Source organism: Calypte anna, chromosome 3, assembly GCF_003957555.1.
Source record: "Calypte anna isolate BGI_N300 chromosome 3, bCalAnn1_v1.p, whole genome shotgun sequence".
NCBI lineage: Eukaryota > Metazoa > Chordata > Aves > Apodiformes > Trochilidae > Calypte > Calypte anna.
In genome coordinates this window covers 55,226,432-55,254,246 of record NC_044246.1, presented here as the reverse complement: position 1 = coordinate 55,254,246, position 27,815 = coordinate 55,226,432, and the positions used below count along the sequence as shown (strand labels likewise).

The window sequence follows — 27,815 nt, the reverse complement described above, 5'->3', positions numbered from 1 at the left end:
GTCCTTCTGGCAGGTGGGGCACAGCTCAGCACTAGAAGAGATGTCCCATTTACTATTGGAGCTGCTAGAATAAAGAAGCAGCCATATTCATTTGAATAATATCACTACCTTTTCTGCAGATACTGGGACACAGAAGCAAATGTGGTTTGTACTGATACCAGTACAATAACATCCTCTCCAGGGATCCCATAGGTGCAATGGAACCAGCAGCTTTGGCGCCATCGTTCCTGTAACAAAACAATAAAAAATTACTTTGCATATTTCACAACTTATTGTATGATAAAATCCCTTTAAAAATATTTCTGAACACCAGCAGGCTTTTTCATAATGATAAAAACAATCCTGTGTCTCTCTATAGAGACAGGGACGGTAGGAGACAGTCGCCCAAACGATCTTGTCACCCATGGCTTGACCGTTGCTGGGAGAAGCCTTGCATAATGCAGTTCAAACACAAATGTGACAGCAGCTGGTATTTCCACAGGCAACAAAGTTGTGATCAATTTGTCCTAGCCTCAGCTCCTGGTGACTCACAAGTCCCTTCTGTCTTTCTCACTGGGACTTGAGCTGGTCCAAAAAGTGAGGGGTATTTCAATATGGAGGCTTGCATGGGAACTGTGTGGAGAGATGACCTGAAAATACAGCAGTCTCAAACCATCAGAAAATGCATGTTGCTGGGAGCTGCTTACTGACAGTTACACCATAGGCTTTGCTACTGCCTCACTGTCAAGGGAGGTGGTTTATTAATGTAGGAAGCATAGGGAGCAGTTTGTGTGTGTGTGTGTATCACAAGCAGAGTCTATATATTTTAGTTGCCTTGTTTGCAGCTGCAGTTGTTATGTAAGTCTCCCATCCTTTTCTGTTTCTGTTTTTGTTAATATTATTAAAATAACTAACATGACGCATTAATCTGTTTTAATTTCAAGTGAAATTTGGCACCTTGTTGCAGGGGGATGAGGTTTAATTGCTCTTGGCATTTTAAAAAGAAATGCAAATGACAAAGATATTAAACTGACAAATTATGACAGCTCACATAACACTTTTTTTCAATGGATTTTTTCCATGCAATTTTAATACCCAGAATAGTCAACCTTAATACTGCCATATTTACAATAAATCATTATTCTAATGAAGACATTCTGCTTTGTCAGGCAATACACAATCAGCAGTTTTCAATAAGGAGTCTGAAAACTCTTTATTATTCTGTGACACAAACTTATAAATGCCAGACAATTTAAAATTGGAGCCAATATGCTGCCCTTAAATTGGGATATTAAGAAATAGTTGAAGCATAGTGAGGGCAGGTTGCCAAATGTAACTTTTAAATTCCTGAGTTTGTATCACTTAGCATAGTGATTGTAATATATTGCTTTTGTAAGGCATAAACATGCATTTCCTACACAACAGCTTAAGGCCCTGAGTGGTGCCCACAAGAGGTCAAAATGGCTGTTTGCTTTGGCTTTGTGGCTGCAAGAGGCATTAATTATCACAGAGCTTAGGAGCAAGGATGCTTTGAGATTATAAATGGGAATGGGAATCAGTGGAAGGGTCCACTTTTTCCACTTTTCCTACAAATCTCAGCAAAAAGCCATGTCTGCTCTGTGTAACTAGTTACCTACTAGAGTTCCTTGAGCCACTTCTGAGTGTGTTTATATAATGCACTATCTTTTTTCCAGCAGGCATTAATCTGAAATGATAAACACCAAAGTCTGATCTGTACTGGTGGCTGCACCCAGACTGGTTAGCCAGCTTGGGCTAGATGTGACACAGTGTCTTATATCTGCACAACATCCAGCTCAGGACACTTCTTTTCTGCTTCTAGCTGGAGGATCTTTGAAGAGTATGATGTTAATTGATGGACAGAAACCTCAGAGCCCCATGCTGCACAAGATTTTGGAGGTGCCATCCATGCTGATGAATAACCTGTCTTGTTTAGAATCAGAATAAGGCTGGACAGTGATGTGTGGGGGCATTTTGGCAATTTCTGAGGTTAGGTAGTCTAGGTAGTGGGGAAAAATACTTTCTTACCTATATGTGGGAAGCTCTGGGTCCAAATTAACTGTCAAGAGGTCCTGAGAAGTTGTTCCCTTAAGGTGAACAATTTACTTTGCAATGCCAGCAACATCTGAAGGTAATGATCATTGTATTATTTTATTGTCCATCAGCTCAAAAGAATATGACATCTATCAATTGTAGAGAAACAAGATAAAGCAGGTGCCTCGAGTTGCCAAAGAGTGGGTGTGAGTCCACCTGTGCCTGGTTAGGGCAGGCCCCCTATTACCAGGGGGCCAATAAAGGTGGGACACACACCCACAGAGAGAAGCTCACTCTTGTGCGAGGCAATGGAGAGGCCAGCAGCTCGTCGAGCCTCAGGAGCAAGAAAGGCTCCTCCCGCTACAATCAATGTTCATTGTTTTAGCTCTGGAGGTTGATTCTTCAATATTAATACTGGAGGAGATGAAAAAGTTGTACACGTCACTTCTCATTTTCACACATACTTCTGTCAACTTTGCTAAATCTAAAATTTTGCAAGTGTTACGTATGTTCTTTAATATCATAGTTCCAGAAACTTGTCTGCGAAGTAGAGTGAGCAGGTATAATATTGGCAAAGTAGATGTAATGCTTGGCACTGCTTCGAGTCTTATTTTGAAATGATGGAGGAGGAAGGATAGACAGTGTTATTTCCATCTTTCCACCCAAAAATGTTCTTTTCTCCATAGGCAGGAGTAAGTATGGTGGTGGGGTCCTCTCCCACTCTCAAATGGAAGCCTGCCTTGCTCCTTCTTCTGCACTGTGGGTGAAGCAGCTATCATGTCACTTGAGTGAGGGGACAGTTTGTATGGCTGCTTTTTCAGAGCACTTCTGTGATACCACTGTTTTCCCACCACATTAACAGTGCTGTGTGTGCATCAGTGAAGTTTGCTCCTCCCTGCTGTCCTGTTGCCTGTTGTGACAGGGAAACACGCTGTGAACTGTTGTCTACCTGATGCTTGCTAATTCAGGGACATGAAAGGCTCAGCTGAGGGTAAAATTGCACTGAGAGAAGTTCCTTTGTTGCTGCTTGCAATCACAGCTAGATTTCCCTGGATTTTTTCAATCTAAATTTGAAAACTTGAGGGCAATTTTTTTCTTTCAGAGCAGGTTGTTAGATTGTGCATGTCTTCAGATGCACCCATTTCAGAGGACTACCCTCGGGGTGAGCAAGGTGGAGGCAGAAGTTGGCATCATTCCTATGATCAGCACCTAACCGTGCTTTTATAGCATCAGTATTTCTTGTCTGTGATCTCCTTTTCCTCTGCTCCACCTTTAAGCTTTTTCCCCAGACCATTAAGTGCTACTTCAAGTAAGTAGATCAGACTGCTACTGGAGAAGAGGGTTGCCACCAATGGGAAAGAGAGCCTGAAAAAGCAACACAAACTTCTCAGCACATTGTGCATGGAGCTGTGTGACCTCAGGGTCTCCTTGTCTTTGCTTCTGGCACACCACACTTACTGTTTGCACTTCTACCTTTTCACAGCTTATCAGGAAAGACCTAAGCATCCATAGGATGCAAAAGTGCTTCCCACAGCAAAGCCTCTTTTGCCTGATAATGTGTTGGACTGATCCTGGAAACGTCAATGGTACCTTTCATTTCCACATGCCCATGATGGTCTGCATGCTCAGTGTCAACCTGTATCACTGGGGTATCTCTTCTTTTTTTTTCTTTCCTTCTACCAGTTTTCACAGTCACAGTGTGTTCTGGGCAGAATTAAAAAGGAAAACAAGCATTTTGACAATATTAGTAGCTTGGCAGCCATAAAGATTTCCTGCATCTTTGCAGAGGGATTTGGAGTACTTATTTTCTGTACTTCCCCTGGTAGTGCTACACACTGTGGACCAGGGTTCCAGTTCTACAACCCATGACATGAAAGCAGGTTGCTGTGCTCAAATCCAGTGTTGGCCTGAGTCTTTTAAGTTCAATTTCAGCACTGGTAAGACAGCATATGCTTTAGACTGTTCCCACTATAGGTCATCCATTGGCTGTCTCAGACTATCTGGAAGGGGAAGTGGGTGAAACCCTAACATCACTTTGGTTTCTAGAAACACAAAACCAAAGTGGTAAGAGAACACTTACCTGTATCACAGTGGGCTTCTTAGCTAAGGAAAAATCAAAAAATTTTCATGCACCTCATGATTTCTTTCCTTGACAACACTGGTTAGGCCTGAATGTCAGAAATTGGAGGTTCTTTACACCTGATACAAAAGGACTTTCCACAGCTCAGAATTGGCCCCTAAGTTATTTCAGATTTTGCTTTGTCAAAGATGACTGGACCAAGGTTTTTACAATCCTTACAAAGCACATCAATGCTTCCACTTTGCTCCCATTATTTTTCCTTCCATTTCAGCAAACATTACATTAAATCAAGTTCTGTTACATGCTCATTCATAGAACAAGCTGTCTCCTCATAATATTTATGGATGGCTGCATAATGTTCTTTATGAAGTTCAGGAGGCATTGCAAACACAAGGGAGGAATAGAGTTTTCCAAGCAAAACAACACACTCCTCTGCACGTGGGGGACCAGCCAGTGTCCAGAGCCTGTGGAAAGTCTTCCTGGCATAGGGACATTGTTTGAGATGGGATGCTGGGCTAGGTAGACCTTTCATTTACATGTTAGAGGATGCAATTGGTGAAGAGAGGCAGCCTGTTCCAAGATGTGTTAGTATATAGTAATGCCAGGAGAGTGCTAGTGGTACAAACAGCTGGCCACACAAGGGCACAGAGCTGTCATTTGTTTTAAAGCCCAAAGATGGGGCTGGCAGAGCCTTCTGGCCTTCTGTGTGTGAGTTACTTGGGCTCAGAATCATCCCTCTTCTGAGGGTAACCAGGTAGGGCATGCGATGTACCCCCCCTGGCTGGCCTTGTGAGAGAGCTGCATGCTTTTAAAGAAATTAGTGTTGATCTGTGTTGTAACAGTTTTTAAAGGGAGTAAATGAAGTAGACTGGTAATCATTAGCTGATGAGTCTGACATCAGTCCCAGGCAAAAACGTGGAACAGATGATACAGGGACTGAGCCAGAAAGAACGGAGACACTGAATACAAATAATTCCAATTAACATGGGTTGGAGGAAAAACAGGTTTGAGGGAATTATTTTATACAGATGTCTTCATGCATTAGAAGATGTTTGGCTTGGTTCTGCCATGTAGAACCCAAATCAGTATGTTATGTATGGAATGGGTTTTTCTGTGCTTAAATGACAGGCTTCAAAATATAAGCAGAATTTGGAATTGTTGCCACCCATCAGGTGTGATTCAGGAGGCATCCAGGAAGAATTGATTCCTTGCTCCAGGCTGTGTGGAGCAAGAAACTAATAAGAAAATCTAAAACTGTTTTTAGGTGAGAAACCAATGTGTTCAGTATGGACAAATGAAAGGCCATATAATAAGGGGGGAAAATAATCAGATTACTGGTACAGATGGAGAGGGTTGGTGTTGAGAAGCAGTGATTTTGAAAGCTACTCGCATAATAATAGCACTGTGCTGGAAGCACATGTTCAGCTGATGAGCTCTGTCCCAGAGAGTTAATGCACTCTTTAAATGTATTTGCAGCATTGAAAGATGTTGTCTTACTCTAGTTTGAGCACTAGAATGACTCCTGGGGTATTAAGTAAACTTTGGTGTCCCACGTCTTCCTTGAAACATGAAAACCGGGAGCGGATTCAGGAAAGCTTTGTAACTAAGCAATCTGAGTCACTGAAATACTGATGAAAGCAAATTTCTTAATAATCTGAATCTCTGTTGCATGTCACCCTAAAATAAAAAACAAAACAAAACCTGAAAACAAAATAAAACCAACCTCTCTCAATGTTTCTTGTTGGAAAATACTAGGTTGGACATCTTCATTCCCACTTATGTATCACCATGATCTATCTGCAGAGGTACATTTTTGAGAACTGTAATATATATGTATATGATACGTAAACATATTACATGTCTCTATGTATGCATATTTGTATAAATATATATTTAACATGCAAATACAGGTAATGGGTGATTCTGAATATATTTCAGATTAAAACAGGAAGGTAACTATTGACTACCACCAGGGAAAAACAACCATTCCCCAACTTAAATCACACAGACTGCTAAAAAGGCTGGAAGTCAGGTCCCAGGTGTTAGAAAACCTCTAGCAGGATGCTTCCTAATCAACACTCAGAATTCTTCCTTCCACATTTACTAGGCTCTACTTCCACTGGAGATAACTGCATCTGCCTTAATTTTTCTCCTGTCGGACCCCATGGTATGGCAATGCTGACACATGCAAGCCTTGGCTACCCTGGCTCCTCAGCAGGAGAAAAACATGTTGAAATAATACCCATGACACTGTTTTTCAGTGCACATGTAGTTAAATGAAAGATGCTCAGTTCTTTCTCCTCATCCCAGAGTCAGCACCAGCCAGGGTTCCTGGACAATGCATTAACTCATATTTCTTTTATGTAGTAAGTATTTGGGACTGGGGCTGATGAGGGTAAGCCAGAACCAATTAAGTCATTTATCTCCACTTGCACCAATGAAAGGAAGGTTTTGGCATTATTCCACCAGCTCTGAAATCAGGCACCATGCTTTTCCCTGAGTGTGCCATCAGCCTGACATTGTAGCTGGAACACATGCAGGGCTGCAGTGAAGACTGTGCCTAAAAACTCCCAGTGTCTGCTAGCAAGGGTTCACTGGCAGAATCTGGTTCTTCAAGAGAAAAATTACTGGTGGTGCTCTTCATGCTGCAAGGTACCACTTTCCAGTCTTATTACCATTGCATTATGCAGATGGTGTGGTTTTCTCTGTGTACTGGTGAGAGATAGTTTTCTTAAATTTTACTTTTTCCAGAAAATATCAAGAGGAACCTCTAAGTCCTGTCCTTCAAGTTGATGTTGCCTTTCTTTGGGTGGTATCTGGGAATTCAACACCAGAAAGCAGCCCTTGCCCGGAGAGGCCCCTGGGACAACAGAACTGGTGGCAGCAGAGCAAGTTGTGAGGGTTAACACCATTGTAGGAACACAAAGCCAGGGTCTACTGATTCCACGGTGCCTATAAAACCAAGCAGTTTGTTAGGCCTTAAATAGAATAGGTGTATGGTAATACAGGCTGCTGATTGGGGCACTTTCCTTCTCAGTACCTACTCCAAATGCTGAAGGACTTCTGTTTTTTTGGAAGGAGGACTAGAAACAAGAGCTCAGCTCCTGTGCTACTGAGAGGTGCCCACACTGTTTTATTCTTTATGCAAAACCATTATCACTGTTTGCCCCTAATCCCAGCTGGCAGGAATATAGTTCCCAAATACTTCTACTACACCATCAAACAGATCTGGTTGGTTTGGCCACTGGAAGGTACAAGAATCAGAAATTAATCCCTTCATGCAGAAAAGATGATTGAGTCAAGACCCTCCGTATTGTTCTGTCTCCTGCCCAAGCTAGTGGATATGTGGATGGACAGAGAGGGTCTGGAGACCCTGAGAATGGAGACACTGAGGAGCGAAAATAAGCTTTTTTCCCATACATGCATTCTTTTGACAGCCCAGTATCACTAGAAAAGGTTCAGGTTGCTCCCCAGGGTTCTTTAAAAGGGATGGGACACCATGTATCTAACCATGTGAGTGTGAACAGGGCATTGCTGTAGTGCAGACAACTGTGGTGGTAACCTGTAAGCAGGTATGTAGGTACCAACGATGAAAACTTCAATGTTCAAGTAATTCTGGTGCCAGTGTAGCTGGGCAGCAATGAAGGAGCAGGAACTGAGCATTTGTGAATTCAACCACATTTCTGTAAAAGAAAATAATTTCTCACATAGCTCTCTTGTTACCTGCTAGATTATGCCTGTAAATGATCTTTTTGCTGGGTACTGTGCAGTACTCAAATACACAACGGTAAGGAGCCTGAGATTTGCTTTACACCATAGTTGATCACCTCCATCAAACACACTCTTCCAGATACATGGTGTTTTCAGGATAAATATGCTTCTCCTATACCTTGTTCTTTTCTGGCCTGCAACAAATGGCAGAAAAAACTTGGAAGCAATTACACACAGCATGTGCTTTCTTCATAGCAAAGGGAATGGGAAGTCAGGGTTGGGCGCAGGCTGTAGTTGTAAACTTTTGCTCACATTCAAAAACAATGCCCTATTGTTACATTGTTTCCTGCAGATTATCCTAATAACCAGCAAGCAGTGAAACATGAGCATGTGTTCAGGTTTCTTAGATTGAATTCTAATGCAATAAACTGTGTCAGCTTTTTAAGGGCCAAGAAAAAATGCACAAGTAGGCGGTGTTCCAGTACATTAGCAGCCTTCCAGTCCATGAAGGGGGCCTATAGGAAAGCTGGGGAGGGGCTTTTCACCAGAGAGGGTAGTGATAAAACAAGGAGTAATGGCTTCAAGCTGAAAGAGAGTAGATTTAAGTTAGATATTAGGAAAAAAATATTCACCATGAGGGTAGTAGGATACTGGGATAGGTTGCCTAGGGTGGTTTGTTGATGATCCCTTCCTGGAGGTGTTCAGGGCCGGGCAGGATGAGGCCTTGTACAGCCTGGTCTAGTGAGAGATGTCCCTGCCCACAGGAGGGAGGTTGATAATAGATGGTCTCTTCCAACCCCAGCCATTTTATGATTCCCTGAATTGGATAAGGCTTAGAACAGGGAATTTCACTATAACCCTACAAACTTGGAAACTTCCAGGAAGGAGTTGATTTCATACCTGAGGACACATGATGCTTACTTCCTTTTCATCTATTTTATGATTTGGCACTTATGTACATAATTTTCTTGTCTATAAGGGCATAGGCTGATGTTGATACTAAGAGCCTTCATAAAGGTTGATTGCAATTATAATGGGGACAGGATTTTTCATGTATGTGAAAAACACACAGTCAGAGGCCTTGTGTGGTGTGTGATCTGGTAAAAATGCTGGTAAAGTACCTTGCCAGGGAAAACAGGGGGACCTGGAACTCCTATATGCCCACATCACTGCACATGTAGAGAGGTATTCCGGTTACTTACTGCACCAGCAAGTTCATAATACATTAGGTGTAAATTGCTTGTCACTGAAATACATTTTAGTGAGTTCAGTGGAATGGCACCAATGAGCTGAATGACATCTCATTTTGGCAGTTCACTACCAGGTTATTAGCAATAGACTAATGGTGTATGCACATAAATGTTCTGTCTGTGGAGAAAGTCACACTCCTCATATTCTGGGTTTTCTTTTGTTTAGTCTGGTTCAGCTTTTAGTGAGCATTAACCCAGGAAGCTCATAATGTCATGGTACTTGGAAGGGTTTGCAGTCAGAAAGGCCCTTGCAGTCAGACAAATGACATTCAATGTAAAATTTAACAGCCGGACCAGCCTAAAATAACTTCACAAAGGGTATGAATTTTTCTTAATATGGTGTTATGGTCCATTGGTTAACCACTGTTACCATACAACTTATACAAACAAAAACCTCATTGCTCTGGTTACCTTATATTAGCTTAGTTAACTTGACAGGGAAAATTATTTATAAAATCACCTAATATTTATCATATCATAAGAAAACACTAGATTTTTAATAAGCTGCTTGCACCATATTTTTCACCTACCAGTTTATTAACAGAAAACTTTAAAATTCATAGATATAATTTCCTTTCTATTAAATTGGTAAAGAGATATTGAAACTGCACCAGATCTCTCTGCTGGAACTCCTGTTCATACTTCTAAAAACTTCTAGGATTCACAGGATGTGTTAACACAAACATGTGCATTGAGAAAGGATACAGTGGTGCTAGATATGCAAGAAATCTGTATCATTATACCTGGGGCATTGTTCAACTGACTTGCATGCATATAATGTATCTATTCATAGATATGCCAGAATATGAGCCAGCAGTGTGCCCAGGTGGTCCAGAAGAAAAAAGAGATCCTGTATAAGAAATAGTGTGGTCAGCAGGATAAGGGAAGTGATGGTGCCGCTGTACTCAGCACTGGTGAGACTGCACCTCGAGTGCTCTGTTCAGTTCTGGGCCCCTCACTTCCATCATCCTATGAGTCTATTAATTCACTTTATAAATGATTTTACTTAAACTGAACCATCCCTTTCCCATGGACATGACCTGCCTCATGAGGCCAGTGGTTAGTAGAGTGGTGAGCAAGGTTATATCCCAGTAGCTCTTAAAAAATTAACTTTGATTAGCTTGAGCTGAGAGGATCTGACTCCTGACAATGTAATGCGATTTTAACCACACTTTGTCTTGGATTGAATGGAAGTCTGCCTGAATCCAGGTGTAATATTCCATGCTGAGACATTTGGCTTTTGTAGAATTCAGCTGTGCAAAATTAAAGTGGCCCTGTTTTATTCCTTAAACAAAAGGTGATCTCTCTAAAAGAATGCTTTAGAAAGAAACAAATATTTTCTCTGTATACATTAAAAGAAGACAACAAACCACTCTGTGCTTTCATCAAATGCTAGTTCTGCATACCACACTCTGATTTATTTTCAGCATGTCAGGATAATGAGGATGAAAAGCACTGGACACACTTCTGGGTCACATAAATACGTTGTAAAACATGCTGAAAGTTTTTCGTTATATCTCCAGCAATGGATCATTAAGTAAAAGGAATAAATAAAGAACGGACCATCAGCCTGACCTCTACATAATGTACTTAATGACTGCCAGCTACATTCATAAATTTACAGGCACTGGGTTTTATCACCATGTGTGACCAAGGTTGCGTTTCATATTTACTGTGCAGTTCATGGGAAAACGAAGACTCTGACATCTTGTGTTGTATTTTAGGCATTTAAGTGAGTGGGATCTGCACTTGAAAGTACTTAGGATCACTTCCCCCTGGTGTATCAATTGTGTAGGCGAGATTTTATATATAGATTTTTCCTTACTCTTTTTGAGAAAACATCTATGTACTGAGGTACACAGCTAACGTGCAAGGAACTGTCTCAGCTTTTATGAAAAGGGTAACTGTTTCAAAAGAGAAAGAGTGGGCTTGACTGTCCTAAGTAGAGTATCTTCTCCTCTTAACACCATCAAGACCTATAAAATAAGGCCACTATTTACATAGCCTAGTGATAGGAAATTCCTATACACCAGAGAGCAGTTCTCTAAGTGACATTACAGAAAACACAGGAGCGTAATGCCAAGCTGGATTTTATAGATTGTACCCCACAGCCAAATGCATCTGTGCTACAGCCAGAGCGCCAAGTAGATATTATTTGCAGTACCTGTGACAGCACTCCTCCATGGCATGGGGCTGGCTTGTAGGTTTAGAGGGTGCTCAGCATTGCAGCCTGGCTCCTGATGGTGGCAGGGATGGCAGAGGAGGCCATGAGGGATCCCCAGGCAGGTCATGCTTTCGGAAGTGTGTGTTTTCTGTCTTTCAGAATGGGTTTTCTTGAGGCTTTTGGGTTTGTTTGGTTTGTTTGTTTTTTTCCTACACATAAGCACTGTAAAATTAAGTAATTTTTCTCCCTGCAAGTAGAATGATGGTACCCCTATACTTGGCAATGGTGAGACTGCACCTTGAGTGCTGTGTTCAGTTCTGGCTCCTCACTACAAGGAAGACCTTGAGCTGCTGGAGTGAGTTCAGAGAAGGGCAACTAAGCTGGTGAAGAACAAGTCCTGTGAGGAGAGGCTGAGGGAACTGGGAATGTTTAGTTTGGAATAGAGGAACCTGAGAGGAGACCTTATTGCTCTTTACAGCTACCTGAAAGGAAGTTGTAGGCAGGTGAATGCTGGCCTCTTCTCTCAAGTTAATAATGATAGCTCTAGACGAAGAGGCCTGAAGTTGCACCAGAGAAGGATTAGACTACATATTAGGAAGAATTTCTTTATTGAGGCAGTAGTCAGGTGCTGGAATGAGCTGCCCTGGGAGGTGATGGAGTCCCAGTCTCTGGAGGTATTTAAAAAACATATAGATGAGGCACTTCAGGACATGCCTTATTCATAATGGTATTTTTTTGGGTATTTTGGTATTTTGTGGGTGGGGTGGGTTGGCAGTTGGACACAGTGACTTTAGAGGTCTTTTCCAACCATGACAATTCGATTCTATAAAAAACCTCAAACATACCAGTAAAGGTCTTATTACTGGCTCTCCCACATCAGCTTTGCAGCTTCTATACAGGCATGTAGTTCAGTGAGTCACAGAACCATGAAAATAAAGTACTCTTTCTTTTAAATGGATTTTCCTTGCAGAAAAGGTATCTTCATGGGCATTTCTGTGAAAGCTTGTCAGCCCGATTTAATTTGATTGCAGTTGAAAACAATAATTTTACATTTACATTAGCTGTAAAAGACGTATCTGCATTTTTTTTTCTCCCTGGAACCCATTTGGCCTTAATACCTCTGAATTTTAATTTAATGAAATTTGTTCATTTTAACTAACTAAATATGTTACATTAAAAATCTGCTGTATTAAGCAGGTAGTTAGAATAATGTGTAGTATTGATGTTTAGTCTTAGTAAAATAACTTTTCACAAGAACCATATGGCATTCCTGCCTTAGTTAATGTAATTGTTTTAGTTTCCTTATGTGTGGGTTTTGTAACTGAATGAACCTGAGCTAAACATGATCTGGATCAGCACAAAAAACCACCCCAGGACTAGGGTGATTAAAGCACACTGGTTCCTGTGGCCACCCGCAAGGAAATGAACGATGCATTAGAGTTTAAAAAGCAAAACAATAGATAAAAATATTTTTAAAAAGCAGAGATTGACACCTGATGTAAACAATTGCCATGTAAAGACCAAATGCCATGTGTACGGGAGGCAAAGCTGTCCGGGCTTTCTGCCTCATTGAAACCAGTCTTCTTCAGGGAGATGTTAGCAGATTACTAGACCAGAATTCCCCTATAGCAGACTGGCAAGGGTGCAAAACCTGACCCTTTTTAACCCTCCCCATCCACATCAATCCACTTGGTTTTATGGAAGTTAAACAGAGATTATACGTAACCCAACATCAAGCATAGCTTTAGGAAAGAATGGTATGTAAAACCTATCAAGGAGAAAGCTATATTCAGTTTGGAGAATGAAAGAGAGCAGCTGATTCTGAAGGTTCAAAACAAAAACAGGCATAGGGAGGGAGGTGGTTGGCGTGCATATAAGCATGAAATTGGAACTCCTTTTGTCTTCGAACCAGTCACACCTTTTTGACATTACTCAAAAGCACAGGGCCCTGTCCCCACAGCCAGCATCCACTGAACCTGCAAGTCTTCATAAGGCTCTGTGACCCTCTTGGCTGCTGCTCTTCCCTGGCAGAGAGCATGCTGTGTGCTTTGCCAGCCCCAGTGCTTGCCATGTCTGCAGCCTCTGAGCCCCACAGGCCCCACCCTTTGCCCTACCAGCCCTTACCTGAAGATCCATCCTGGGGGAGTGCTGCAAGGCTGCTCCTGCAGGACATCATTAAATAGAAAAAAACTGGTGGGCCATGTGCTCAGAAAACCAAGGGGTCACTCTTCTGTCCCCACATCCACACTCCCTAGTGACTTGGGGAGCAGCTGCTGTCTGTCCCCCTGGAGAGCTGGGGAGCAGCTGGTTGTTTCTGGCTGAGTTCCTTCTTGGAGCTAGCAGGTAGCTGCAGCCACACACATGTGCTTGGGGGCATGAAGCCAGAGTATTTGCTTTGACTTCCCAAAGGAAATGGGCTTGTATGATAAATGCTCAAGTACAATGGCTTCTAATGATGACTCTTGAGCCCTGTGGGTAGCTGGCACTGGAGCTGGCAGAGGAGAACCAGCCTGAGTCAGTGCTGTGGAATTATCTGCTGCCAGACATCCCGACAGAGCTGGCAGGGAAGGGGTGTTGCTACCCTCTTAAAATCTCTGGGGAATTTGGAGTGGCAGACCTGCTCCTGGGGTAAGTTTCAATTAGTGTCTGCATTTTATAGCAAAGGAAGAAATGAGAGCAAAAGACACAAATCCACAGAAAAATCAGGCTGCGCAGGAGCAGAAGATTAATTTTACAGCCTTGATTAGAATACTTTTAACCAGTTGTGTGCTCTTCCAATTGGCAAAGGTGCAGGGCAAGCACCATAGCTGTAGTCATGGTAGGTATAAAAAGGGGCTTCTCTATGGTAACAGCAGAAAAAACCTCCCTAGGGCCAGGCCAGCTGCCTTGGAGAAGCTGGAAGCCTCAGACTGAAGATAGCAAGGATAGTCTGCCAACAAGGAGAGTGCAGCTGAGCAGGATGTCCTCAGCTCTTCTGTAGCATCATTCTTCTCCCCATTCTTCCAGATGAATGTGGAAATCCTGCCTTTGGGGTAATAATATTTCCCTAGAGCCAGTGAGGAGTGCCCACATGCTGTAATCATAGATGCTGTATAAATGCTGCAGATGGAAAGTGGATATTGGCTCAATATTTGCACAATGGGAACAATAAGCCTAGTCTTGCAGAAGACCATTTGGCAAGTGTGAGGTGCAGGAAAGAACCCAGCCAAAGAAAAGGAGAGCACTGGCCCCTTATTCAGTTACTCTGCAGGCACTGATGAATTAAGTGCATAGTGTTGTGCTGTGCAGAGTAAGTGGAACAGACAAAGGGAGATGTCTGACATATATTTTAAGGTGTATTTAATATTGTAGTTCTTCCGGATTCCACTAGCATGCTAGGGGGTTTGGCCTCAAACCAATGTTTGCATCAGTACCATGTGTCTCTGGAACAGCAGTGCTTACTTTAGAGCTGGCTTTGAAAATAGTTTCCATTATAACCCCTTGTTTTCACATGCTTCTTTTCTTTTATTTTGAAAATCCTCTTTTAAGTAAAAAATTTCCATTCTGTATCTTTGCCAGAAGGTAAAGTCTTTCCCCCCTCTTTTTCTTAAGCTTGGAGAAAGAATCTTTCAGATGTTTTTGAGCCATGGGAGAGTGGAATAAATGCATTTTCCCACTAGGATAAAAACAAGGTCCACATTTTTGTAGTAGTAGAATCATGAAGGGAAATGAAACTGAAGGCTGAAACTTTTATTTTGGTCTAGAGATTTCTGTAGCAACCCAGCTTCATAGGGAATGAATTTGATTTGCCAAAGGCAGAGATTAATCAGATTTTTGGCAGTTAATCAGGCACTACTCCAGGTTTCAAACTTTGCTGGTATTTAGGATATCATTTAAGGTAGTGTCTTTACAGCTGCCCATTTAACAAGGAAAGAGCATGTCCCCTGTGGTCTTCTGTCCTTCAGAGCTAATTATAGTCCAGAAATACATTTAAATTCATTCTAAAACCCGATTGAATGGAATGGAACTAGAGGAACAGTTGTGCCAAACACTTTCAAAACGTGTCCTCAATTCTCACTCAAGTCAGCAAGAGCAAATGGATGTGTTGAAGTCACAGACAGGCTCAGGCACTACGAAGGGGCCAAAGTGCCTGACAGCGTATGTACACCACTGGCTCCAGCAACTGAGAAACTTCACTCAGTATGCCTGCCAAATTTTTTCTTCCGTGTCTTTCCCCCTTTACACAGGCTAGGAAGCATCAGTGTAAAAATCTGCTCTGCTGTGTGTAATTACACTGAAGCAGTTAATATACAGACAAGGAAAGAGAGAGGTGTCCATCTAAGAGTAATGCTGATGAATGGTCCTGCACCCCTGAGGAGCTTTCTATGAGTGTTCTTTGCTAGTGAGAGCTGTAGCTGATAAACCAGAGGTACTCCTGCTCCATGTGTTCGAGAAAATATACAAAACATGAACAACTATTGTGCTAGCTGGACTGCTGTGACCTTCAGATCTGCATTTTCTGGCTTTCCACAAGTTTTAGCTCCACAGCCTGCACATTTCATTAAATCTTTTGCTTTCTATCATTCAAAACCTGCTCTATGTGTATGTATGTTTGGCAAAGGCATCCAAACTGATGTATTTTGCCTCAGTGCCAAAAAGCAGTGATTCATTAAGGACCTTGGAGCCATAGAGAGAAAGCTGCAGCCAGCAAACACCACACATGCCCTGAAGAGCAGAAAGCAGTGATTTTTCTAAGAAAAATGGTTAGTGCAGCTGGACTAGTAGCATGGATTACTTCTTTGAAGCAAGGAGGCACTGCTCAACAAACTGGAGATTGAAGTTTGTAAAACAAAATCATAGAAGTTCTCCCAGATAATTGGGTTTTGCTGCAGCAGCAGCAGGCAGGAGGCATCTGAAGGCTACCATTAAGCTCAGATGGGAGAGAGAAAAACCATGCAAGGGGAGTTGGTCCAGGCAGTAGGATCCTTTCCTTGAAATGTTGACTTGAAATTAGGGACTCCAGTATTGTGACTATCACTATGGTGAACACCATGAAAGGTGCAGCAAGCCTTGAGGAAAAGGTGGATGAGGAAAGGTGTTGTCCCACAATAAGAGCAGACCTCCAGCTGCTTTTAGCTGCACTACTTCATTTTTTCTGCTGGGGATGTGCCAGCTTGTATCAGTAAAGGGGCCAGTCAGCTCTGTTTTAACTACTGAAATGAACCTGCAGCAACTAAAGCCTTTGAAAACCTGGCAGAAACCTGACTCTTGAGGAACTCTACACTCCAGCATGTCATTTTTACACCATCACTTTCCTTTTCCCCTGTGGCTTGAACTAGGACAGGCAGAATGCTATTTATAATGTTTAATGTAGTCCTTTTTGTCTTTCATCATAAATCTGGAACCCTGGACAAAAAAGATACCTGGTGATAAACACACGCTGTATTGGAAGAATTCTGATGGTTATTTTCTGCCTGGAAAGAAAATGCAGTCCTGTCCTGTCACAGGGCTGCCATGCAGAGCAAAACACAGTGCAACAGGAGGTGCTGGCATCGAGGAGTCAGTGCAAGGCACAAAGCAAATGGTCACAAATGAACAACATTAATATTGAGAATTGTTATCAAGAATACCATAAATGAAAAAGTGGGGGAGCGGTTTCTGAACTTGAGGAGCATGCGTAAGGACCAAGTAGATCTGCTTTCCATGACTCCCAAAATGTTTGTATTGAGACCATTTTCTTTCTATACTCTCCTTTCAACCAGACATACTATGTTAATTACTTTAAAAGCTCAGTGAATACAGTACCACAGGAAATGGTAAAATGTTATAAAAATGAGAATGTGAATTTTTCAACATACTTGCAAAATTCAAGTCTGTAGAACTGTTTCCTAGAACACCTCAGTAAGCAGTTACCTAATATAGGCAGGAGTAATATAAGGTAAAGGCTACAACAAAAGTCACAGATCAGATGATAAAACCACATACATAGATCTACAAGCATTCAGCACTAGCTGATAATCTGCATCATAATGATGCAGTTATCACATACATTTCCTGTAGCTGCAGAAAGCACCGCCAAGTCAGAGGACCCAAACAGAGCTCCACGACTGAGGGAACCTAAGCATACAGCCTGGATAATAAATTATTAAACAGCTACTGCCATGTACCTGCTTCCCAGTGTCTGAAACTTGCTTACAAACTGTTATGGTGAATAATTTAGAGTAGCAAACAAGTTTGCAAGTGAATAAGCTTTTTGCAGAAAGAAAACCTGCCTCTGCCAAATCACCAGGAGTGAGCCTGTCCTTTCCCATCTGTGATGTCAGCAAGGTTGTGTAGGATAGATAAGAACAGACATGGAGAGGGGAGTTGAGATCACCTGAATCCTAAACAACTCTGACCCCCTCAGACCTTCCATAGGTAAGGGTTTCACTCCCTGTCCCTGCCAACAGTATCCTACAAGTTGTAGGTCATCTACTGCTCTCAGTCATCCCAATATAGTAAACACACTGAAATACCTCTGTCTTTGAAGCTTTATTTGATGAGAGGGAATTTGCTCTTTGATGTGTGAGATAGATTATTGTGTGTATTATTTCATTCTGCATTGGGAACAATTTTGAAGTTTTACATTCTCTTGAAAGATACCTCGTGCAGACATTTCTACAGGTGCAATATTCTTGTTTTGCAAACACATCTTCAGTTCATGAAGAAGCCATTCTTCTTCTGTAGAAGATTTCAGTTCTTGAGGGAGAGCAGAGTACCATTTTAGCAGTATTTAATACTGTGCCAAACATTATTATTTAAGAAGCAACAAACTGCACACAGCATTAGACAGTCGGATAACCATGATATTACTACTGGGCACTGAAATCTAATTGGGACACTGGGTCCAGGAAGCCCATCAATGCTGATGCTGTGTCAGAACAGCCTGGCATAACCTACTTGCACCTGTTCTAGCTATCATCTGAGCTTCAGCTACTCCTCCTGATGGAAGATATACTCATATTTTAGCATCCTGTTGCAGTATTTTCTTCAGGATAAGATTAGTCCTGGCTAAAATGATGGTGGGAATTTTAATATCCTCCTAGGCCATTTTTCTTTTGCTAGTGACTGTTCTGAAACCCCAGAAAAATACAATAACTACAAAATGCTGAGCAGTCCATTTGTGTCTCATCCAATTTGTTGTTCAAAAGCAAAGCAGAACATACATACAAACACATCATAGATAAAGTAATCTAAATCCTAAAGAAAAAAAGTATACCAAATAAAATGTGTTTTGTCTACATAGTTACAGTCTCAAATGTCTGTCAGAATCAGTTGTTATCAAATGTTATTATATCCATAAACTTTTTACTGTCCTAAATGCCAGCTATCAACATGACTGGAAATTTAGTGCACAGATTAAAATATCTTAATCATACTGCATAAGAACTGTCCCCATACAACTGAATACTAAATGTATGCATTTTGAGTGGATGCTTTTGTGGGAATGTCAGTAGGATGCTAGAATCCCTTCTGTGTGGAGGCAGGTATATAAATACAATACCACATCACAGAAATGTAATAATATCTTTGCTTTCAGCAGTCCAGATTCTCTCATAGGTCACACTGGTAGATGTCTTTTCATACAGTGTGAAGGATTCAGGGTTCATTCTGTCCTACTGGTGACTCAGCTGTAATCTTAACTTGAATGACTTGAATAGCATGATCTAAGCAGACAAATGTTTTGTTTTGTTTTTTCTAGTTAGATGATCATTAATAACTGTGAGAAGTCTTAGATGTGTACATTCCCCCTTTACATCTTTAGGCAGGAGATAAAGGAAGAAGCCATTAGTGTTGTATGGAAAAGTACTATTTTATGTATTCAAATACATTCTGTGTTCAAGATCAAGAGAAAGTATTCTTTTTTGCCCACTTTACAAAAGCTGAATAAAGAATCTTTGGGGATAGTACTGAATGTTCCCGGTCCATTATGAATAAAAATGGTCTTAATATGAGCTTTAGATTTTCTAATTCAAGTAAGCAATTTGTTGCTTACAAGTTTCTTTCTTGGGTAAAACTTTATAATCAGAAGCTTATTTTTCTTATTCAATGTAATGTGTAATCTGTTAGTGCTATAACTTAACATATATCTTCCCTAAACTAGATCTGACGTCTCCTGCTTTCTAAAACAGTCACCATATATATGAACAAAGGACCCTTAAAAATGAGTTGGCTGCAAAGAAAACGTACAAGAGTCACCACCATCAGTTACTTTATGGGAAAAAAAACAAACAAAACCAAAAAACTCCCAAACTGAACAAAAACCAAAAAGAAGGAAATTGGCAACTAGTTCACATGCACTAGTTCAATTACAAATTGATCTTGAGGAGCCTATTACCTTCACCCAAACTGTTGCAGGTAGGTGATATATACTTCTGTATTGTAAACTGGGCTTTTAAATAGCAGAGGAACACAAATTCCTGTAGTAAAATTAATGAGATTCACTGGAGGCAGACAGGAACTCTTTTATATTCCTGTTTATGAGTGACTCCAAAGGGGCAACTCAAATTTTTCAAAACAAAACCTTTTAAAACAATTTTTTTCAGGTAAGAAAAACAGAAGAGGAAAATAACTGCAAAACTCTCCTGAGAAATAAGTGACAGGAGATTGCTGTTCAACAAGCCACCCTTACCTTACCCTGGTTGATGGAAAAAAGGACCATTAGGCCACCTACCTCCACTTACCTCCCTCTACAGAGCTCGGCATGATGCTGCTGCACTTGCCCTGCTCATTTGTCTTCAATCCCTGTGATTTCTATGGGACCTGGATATGGAGGTGGCAGGTAAAGAGCGGTGCCTTCAGTGTCTGGACTTCCAGGAGTGCTGCAATGCCATTTTTCTCCTCACAAAGGCATTTTTAAGTTAAAATGCAACATGTCAGCCTTTCCTCAGTGCCTCTGCACCAGTCAAGCCTTTTGTTATAGAGCACTTTCTTCATTTTCCTTCTCATCTTGTGGATCCCTTTTGAGCTCCCATCAATCAGCATCATTTTTCAAGGGGCAAACAACAACAATGGATATGGAACAGCACTTTCTGTCTGATAAAAAACGCGATGATGAAATGGGATTTCTACCCACCCCTTTCCTATTCTCACATCTATAAATGAATATCAGTTTCCTTCTGTATCATAACTAGTTCAGTAAAGCTGAATGTTGAATTTCTCCAAACCCCTACATGGAGCAGCTTTTTAAGTTACCTTCCATGGCCCTGTAGGTTGTCCTGAAAGTCTGACTTTTTTCCTGTTTTGACCCTATTAAAACTTACTTATTTGAAAGAGCTGAGTTTATCATGTAATCCATATCTCTCTGTTACTGCCTTGTCCTCATTATCACCCCAGTAATATTTACTACATCTAAAACTGCTGTCAGTTATTTATTCAGTTATTTTAAAAGCTGTTTGAAACAATAGTTCTCTAGATGGCTGATAAAAACACTGAAGAGCTTCCCCACAGCTCCTCAACAGAAATACCCTCATTAAATACTAGTGCTCCTTGGACAATGGGTTTTCTTTTCATTTAGTTCTTCTCTTTGTGCTTTATTTATTTTGTGTTGTCCTCACTTTTTTCTCTCTTACTGACTCAAGTACCTAGCAGAAGTCTATTACACTCAATCCTGTATGTCTGGCAATTTAATATCTAATAATATAAAACAAGGAAATAAAAGAATTGCTTACCAAGACCTATTTTCTTTAAAACCAGAAGAGTAGCATTAGTTGTACTCCTCTCTATTCTATTATCTGATGAATTCATCTCTTCTGTTTATAACTGATGTCAGGCTACCCAAGCTGCAGCTACCTGTGGTACTCACTTCCCAAGGACAGACTCCACACTAACACAATTCTCCACATCCTGAAATGTCACCACTGTGACAACACACATAGGAAGGTCAGAAATCTCTTCAGCCAACCCCTCTAGGATTTCCAGGAAACTCAAAAACGATAGTAATTTCACCAAATGTCTAATAGATGTTCTTTAGATGAGCCATGAGTGTCCTCCTGTGACATGTATGCATTTCTCTGCTTGTTTCTAGATACTGGACAGAAACAGATATCAGGCACTTGAGCTTATATGTATATACACACACACATACACATTTTATTTATTTTTTTTTTATCGCTTATAATAGTTACCTACTTTCTCAAGGATTAAGTTTGTATTGCGGCTTAGCTTACAGGTATATGTTAAGGAAACCAAAGCAAACCCTTGTTCCTTTTTGCCCTTGTGCTATGCACGACCTTTATTTCTCCCTATCTTTCTCATTAATTTATCCAACTAATTACATGCCATCTTGTCACTTATTACAACAGGGCCCTGTCTGGCTGCTGCTATCTTAGACTTACCTTCTTTCTTTCGAAATTAATTAACAGTGCCTCGGTTATGTACCTGCGAGAGAGCGAAGGGCTGGTCACTTTTTGAGACCTGTGTCACAGCAAAACAAGGAACAAAACATCCTGGGAGCTCCTTTACCCTGAAAACTGCTCGCAGCAGAGACGTCCCTCGGAGCAGGGAGACGGGATCACTCCCGGCAGCTAGCACAGGTTTCCACCGCACCTTCAGAGGAAGGGTGGAAATAATGTTATGCCTGGACCAGCGTTTTGGACTTCGAGGGGTTAGGCAGGGGCTTGGGGCGGTAGCAGGCAAAGCCATCTCGCCAGATTAGCACCGTCTTTCCCCGTCTCCATATAATTAAGGATGGATTCTACTTTTTTGTTTGTTTGTTTGTTTGTTTTAACTTAACTTTTTATTATTATTATTTTGTATTTATTAAAGGCTTTTACAATCCCTCTCGCAGCTGGTATCTGGGCAGGGCACGGCGAAGCGCGGCCCCCTCCGCTACCGGGCGGGGGCGAGGCGGTGCCCCGGGGCGAAGTGGGGGGGCAGGGAGGGAGGAGGGCGGGAGTGGAATCGCGGGTGCGGCGGTCCCGCAGCCACCGGCGTCCCGGCATCGCGGCGGCATGACAGGCAGCCGCCGGCCCTCAGTCGCCCCCCGCCAGCCGGCGGGGAGCGCGGCCCCGGCCAAAAGTGAGATGGCCCCCTGGAAACAGCCGTGGCGGAGGCTGCGCGCCCGGCGGGCGGTGTGATCGCCTCTCCCGGCCAAGCCATGGGACAGACCTCGGTCTCCACGCTGCCCGAGCCGCCCGGCGGTGAGTACCGGGGGGCCGCTGGCGAGGACGGGGGGAGCCCGGCGGAGGGAAGTGGGGAGCGCGGCCGGAGCGGCGGCGAGGGAGGAGCCCGCGGTCCCCGGGGCGCTGCCCCCGCCGGCCTCCTGATCCCCCGGAGCGTGGCGGGTATGGCAGCGGTGAGGGGCGGCCGCACCCAGCGCTGCCCTGTCCTGCCTGGCTCGGCAGCCCCGGAAGGAGAGGGGTTCTGCGGTGCCCCCACTCCCGTGCGGCGTGGGGCTTCTTTTTTGACCCTTTAATAAGTAAATAAGTACGAAGAGGGGGTGTGTGTGTGGAAAGAAAGGGGGAGGGGGCGAGGAAAGGAGCTCTGGCATTTCGCCCAACAGCCAGGCTAGTAACCCGCCCATCTGGTTGCGTTTGGCTCCGGGACGTTTTGTGTGTAAGCAAACTATTGAAAATAAATAAGTAGCGTGTGAGGGGAAATTTCCTACCCACTCCCCAACTTAAAGCAGCCCTTGCTGTTAGCTAGCTAACTTTTTGGCGATAGGATGAACTGCTTGGGAATGCTGTTAGAAGGCATGTTGGGATAACTCGGTGTGTTTTGGTTACAGCAAAACAGAGCGGGTCTCTTCCCACAATAATAGGATGTAGAATCTAAATTAACTCGGGGAGGTTTGAAGTTTCCTGCAAAAATGTCGCTGCATGCATGGTTTTCCTCAATGCGTGTTTCCTTTGCATCCGTTTTGAAAAGTATAAACAAATCCTGTTTTAGACTTTAATTCTGAAGGCTGAACTTTGCTCTTAATTTGCTTATTGCAGTTAATGTGGGAATGTTTTGTGTAATAGGAGACAGTGTAGCAAACTTTTTCCTTTTTTTTTTTTTTTTTTTTTTCTTCATGGCTGTTTCAAAGGATAGTTTTTAGTCGTAACATACATTTTAAGAAAAGCTCTGTTATATTTCCAGTTCCATAATTTCCCAGTCATACCATCCCACTCAAAATCTTGGGTGAATTCCTCTTCTGCCAAACATTGCATTAAAGATAATTTTGCAATAAATTTCACCATCCTGCTAAAGGTTGGTGGACCTAGCAACCAGCACAAGAGAATTATATCAAGGTAGGTGTCAGTAAGCAGATGTAAGGAAACAGATGGACTGGTTGAAAGTTTTTGTTAAACTTCCTGTACAAAAATAATTATAAGCTCTTATGTGCAAAAGTGTATTGTGAAGGTATTCTGTCCATGTGGGGATCAGTATCTTGACTCTGGTGCCTGTTCACTCAGCAGAATGCTAATAATTGGGTTGGATTTCTAGTTTTAGCTAAGAGAAAAAAGTCACCCTTGAATTCTTCCCTAACAGAAACTACAGTTGTCAGTCAGGAGCAGTAAAAGACTGAAGGTGCAGGTTAGGGTGATGCTACCTCAGTATTGCCAAGTAAATTCTAGTTATCACAATTTTAAGAACACTGCACTTGTGAGGAGACATTGGTAACAGTGCCTCTGTGAGGTTTCAGAGAAGAGCAGTCCCACGGCACTTCCAGCCTTGTTGAAAATATCAGGAGAGTATATCCTCAACAAGAAATCACAGGGACAGGTAGGTTTCTGGTTGGTGTGGATTCTTGGGGTTGCAGTCACTTGTTTTCTTTGCTGTGCTGCTCAGGCAGGTATGGTCTGAATGCTTCATACAGTCCAATGTTTGGGAAGCCTCATCCTGTTCGGATCAGGGCAGGAGAATGACTTCCACTGGTTCCAGTGCAGACGGGTTGCCCCTTAGGCAAGTAGTCCTAAAATCTCAGTTGATTTTGGTGTGCCAGCCAACTACAAGTCTTTGGCAGCTGCTAGAGATTAGAGTTGAAGGAGATCCCTGTCTTGCACACGTAGGGGCCACAAATCTGTTTTAGTGCTAAGCAATCAATAGTGCATTCAGATCACCAGTGAGCCACACAAAAGCAGCTGTGAGAAGTTACTTGCCTGTTTGCTCCCGTTTTTTTTCCCCAGCCATGCCAGCTTGTGAGGGCTCAAATCCTGCCTTCTGATCCCTGCTGTGCCCCTGCAGTTTCAGAGGGGTTATCGGCTGGGCTGGGGGGGTGGCAATGCTAATAAATCACTGTGGGACCTTCAGATTGATGTGGGGAACACGGCTTGCTATATAAAACTGAAATAAAAGACTTCTCTAACACAGTGACTTTCAGGAAGAGATAAAATGTATACATTATACAATATTCAGTATGAACTACAGCCAATGTCCATTTTTTAATTTTTGGGTTTTTAACTTATTTTTTATTTACTTTAAATAAAGAATTTTACTCTTGGAAAAGGAAACACATACATGATATATTTAGGCAGACCAAGGCCCTAGTGGAACTTTCCCACTGGGTTAAGTGCAAGACTGAGGCCTAATCATGAAACACAAAGCCCTGCTCAACTGGCCGAATACAGGCTCATACCGAGTGGATTAGAGTGCCTACAAAGAGGGGAAGAATCAGGTTTTCATGCCCTGCTATAACTTGCTTTAGTAGCAATGCTGTCTCGCTAGAATTTGCCATCAGACATGGATGAGTGGGTGTTGAAGTATTTTTTACAGGATCAGAGCTTTAATCATCTCCCATAACTGCGAGTGGTAGATGGGCAGCAAAGCAGTCCTTAGCTGCCTGTGAACACCCACCAGGCAAACCTTTGCCCTCCTCTTCAGTCCCAGCTTCTCACTGGCTTAGATGAATTTTCTAAAAGTTGTTATTTGTCATGGTTTGCAAATGTGAACAGCAATAATAGCAGGAGGGGCTTGGGAAGATAGTATAGGGAGTGTATATATACATGTGGAAAAGGAGGGGTCCTTGTTCATGTTCCTTTGTGTTCTATGATTTTCTCATTCCAGGTAGGACTTGATTGATGTGCTTTCTCCTCTTTCATTGGCTGGAGGTCAGTGCTTTTGGGGGTTATCAGCCATCGTGTGCAGAGACTATCACATCTATCGAAGAGCACCAGAGCTGTGCAATTTTTGTTTAGTAATTTATTTATTTTATTTGTTCATGGGTAGTTCAGTACCAGCTGCAGTACTTAGAAACAGCCAAGTCCTCAAGTAGAAGCATGAGAAGATAATGCTTAAAAGCAGACTTAGGTGACAAAAGATTTTTGTTGTTGCTTAAGTAGTGATACCTTGTTAAGAATGGAACTTCCAGTGAAAACAGACCTACCAGTGTTCTGAGGAAGAGGTCAGGCAGTTCAGCATGGAGTCTGTGGAGCACAGCAGAGGGTGTGTGGAGGGGAGGGAGAAGCTGCAGAGGGAAGGTCTTAGAAACTTCTTGCCCTGATGGTTGGGGTGCTTAGTGAAGCCAGCTGAAAACTGAGGTCAGATCCAGCACCAAGTACGCAATCCATGGATGTGTTTACTCTGGGATGGGTTGGAGTTCCTTTTGTTGTATATGTTTTACAGAAACAGCACAAATTTTCAGGCTTGTGTTTCATCCTATTACAGACACAAAGTGTTTTCAAGGACATGAAAATGTACTTTGACAGCACAGGAAAAACCATTTCCCACCCAGCTCCCCCCATGAGATGAAAGCAGTCGCTGGTAGGATCCTGTTGTTTGTTGACCTTGGCACTCTGTGAAATTATTATCATAGGTCAGAAGTGAGCATGTTTCTCAGACTCCTCTTTTTCATCTCTCTTGGTTGTATGGGACTTCCTGTTCATTGGAAGGAAGCAGCAGCTTCACCTGTGTGTGTGCAGAGGAACTGCAATTGCCTTAGCAGGGCAATGTTATCTTAGTCTATAAATGAAACAAAAAACTAATGTTTGTTTCAGCAGCTCTAGGTGTTGGTAAACAAGCTGACAGAGTATTGGCTCAGAAATTTCTGGATTTGCCCAGGAATAGGAGTCAGTCCAGTAATGCTCTTCAGTAGTAGCTACTTGTGAGCCTGACTGAGGGTGCTGTTCTGGATGGAGCAAGCACTTCTGTTCCTGAGGAGCTGGACATGAAGATACTCGACTATAGGCTTAAATTCTCATCCTGACTCAGTCCACTGGTCATTTAATGTGCAAATAAGCCCTTACAGTAGTCATTAATAATGAAGAAAAAAAATTAATTCCAGCTTCTTTTTTAAAAGGGAAAGAACTTGGACATCATTACACTTACAAAAAGGCATCTCAAAGCATTTACAAGTGTAGCGAGCTACTCACAACACACTTGTTAGCTGGTCATTTCACTTACTGGTGCACTTGAAAGGGTGGAGAGCTGAGATACTGAGTTGAGATGTGAAGCCTTTTCTCCACAGCCACATAGGAAGTTCTGGGCAGAGAGCCTCATCTTCTGTATTTTTTCCTGAGGTTTAAATTGATTGGTGACTTTGAGTCTGATCCCTTGTGATACTTCACTTGGAATCCTTTTTTTACCTTCTTTATGCTTTTGTAAGTTATGGAAGAGTTGTAAGTACATAGGGAACTGTTTCCAATTGCTGCTAAATTTACATTGAAAGTTTTTCAGTTTTTGTGGATCTTGAGCATGGGCAACTCTTTCCTCATCCTACCAATGTTGTCAGATGAGGCTACAATTGTGACCTCTCCAGAATTCGTATTAATTCAGTTGGTAATTCGCCTCAGGCTGTAGGCTGAGTGGATAGTTTAGATACATTGTCAAAGGCATAAAAAGCTGATGTTTTGACAGAATGGGTAGCATCAAATGTGTCTACTACTAATGGGAACTGCAGAGAGCTTTTTTCTTTTAAAAAATTAGTCCTTGTGTGTCAAGTTGAAATACTGGAAGTAATAGCAACTGTCCAAAGTGTAGGTCTCAGTACCCAGAACCATGATTCTGATTTGTGCTGTTGGTGAGGGTCCAAGTGTGAGCATGTGGAATTAATCACTAGTTCTAGTACCACAGTTTTAAATGTGACATGTTTATAAAATACAGCATGTATTTCTGTGGTCAGGGATGCTGCTGTGCACTCTCTGATCTGCCAGAGCAAAGGGGTGCCCTCAGTGCCACAGCAGCACTGGGCTGGATGGCCCAGACCAAGCTCCTCAGCTGCAGCAATAGCTCACTGCAAAGGAGACAGCAGTCGGAGCCTTCACTACAGGGCATGGCCAAAAGCAGAGATCTTGTGAGGACACGGAGGACCAGCCACACCACAGGAACCATGTGTGAACCATGGTAACATGTGGATGTGAAAATAAAGACCTAGTGCTCAACAGGTCCTGGGTTGGTGTCTCACCTCTTCTCACTCTAAAGCTGCCTCAAGGGTGACCAGGAATTCTCCTCGTTTAGCTACCATGGTACATAACCTTTCATGGCAGGCATGCTGGCTGAGATGCCTTCATGCACTGATGTTTGGTAGCCACTAATCACCTGTTCGCAGTGTTAGTCATCAGCTTCCTCATCTGTCTTTTTAGAGCTGGCTCCTGGGAGGTTAGTGCAGGCAGGGCATCAGGGCCCTGTGGGCTGGCTGAGT

General features: G+C 42.4%; 1 protein-coding gene across 4 annotated transcripts in view; it reads left to right on the top strand.

Moving 5' to 3' along the window:
- The window catches only part of PHACTR2 (phosphatase and actin regulator 2), a 145,593-nt gene that overhangs the window by 40,961 nt on the left and 76,817 nt on the right, over positions 1–27,815 (top strand). Inside the window, exon 1 of one of the 4 annotated variants that reach the window (XM_030447428.1) lies at positions 22,114–22,395. The exons of 2 other annotated variants lie outside the window; for them this stretch is intronic. In XM_030447428.1, the coding sequence (XP_030303288.1) occupies positions 22,353–22,395 (43 nt within the window). In that variant the 5' untranslated portion in view covers positions 22,114–22,352. Of the gene's footprint in view, positions 1–22,113; positions 22,396–27,815 lie in introns of those variants that run through there. One more of the 4 variants, XM_030447431.1, reaches the window with a different exon arrangement.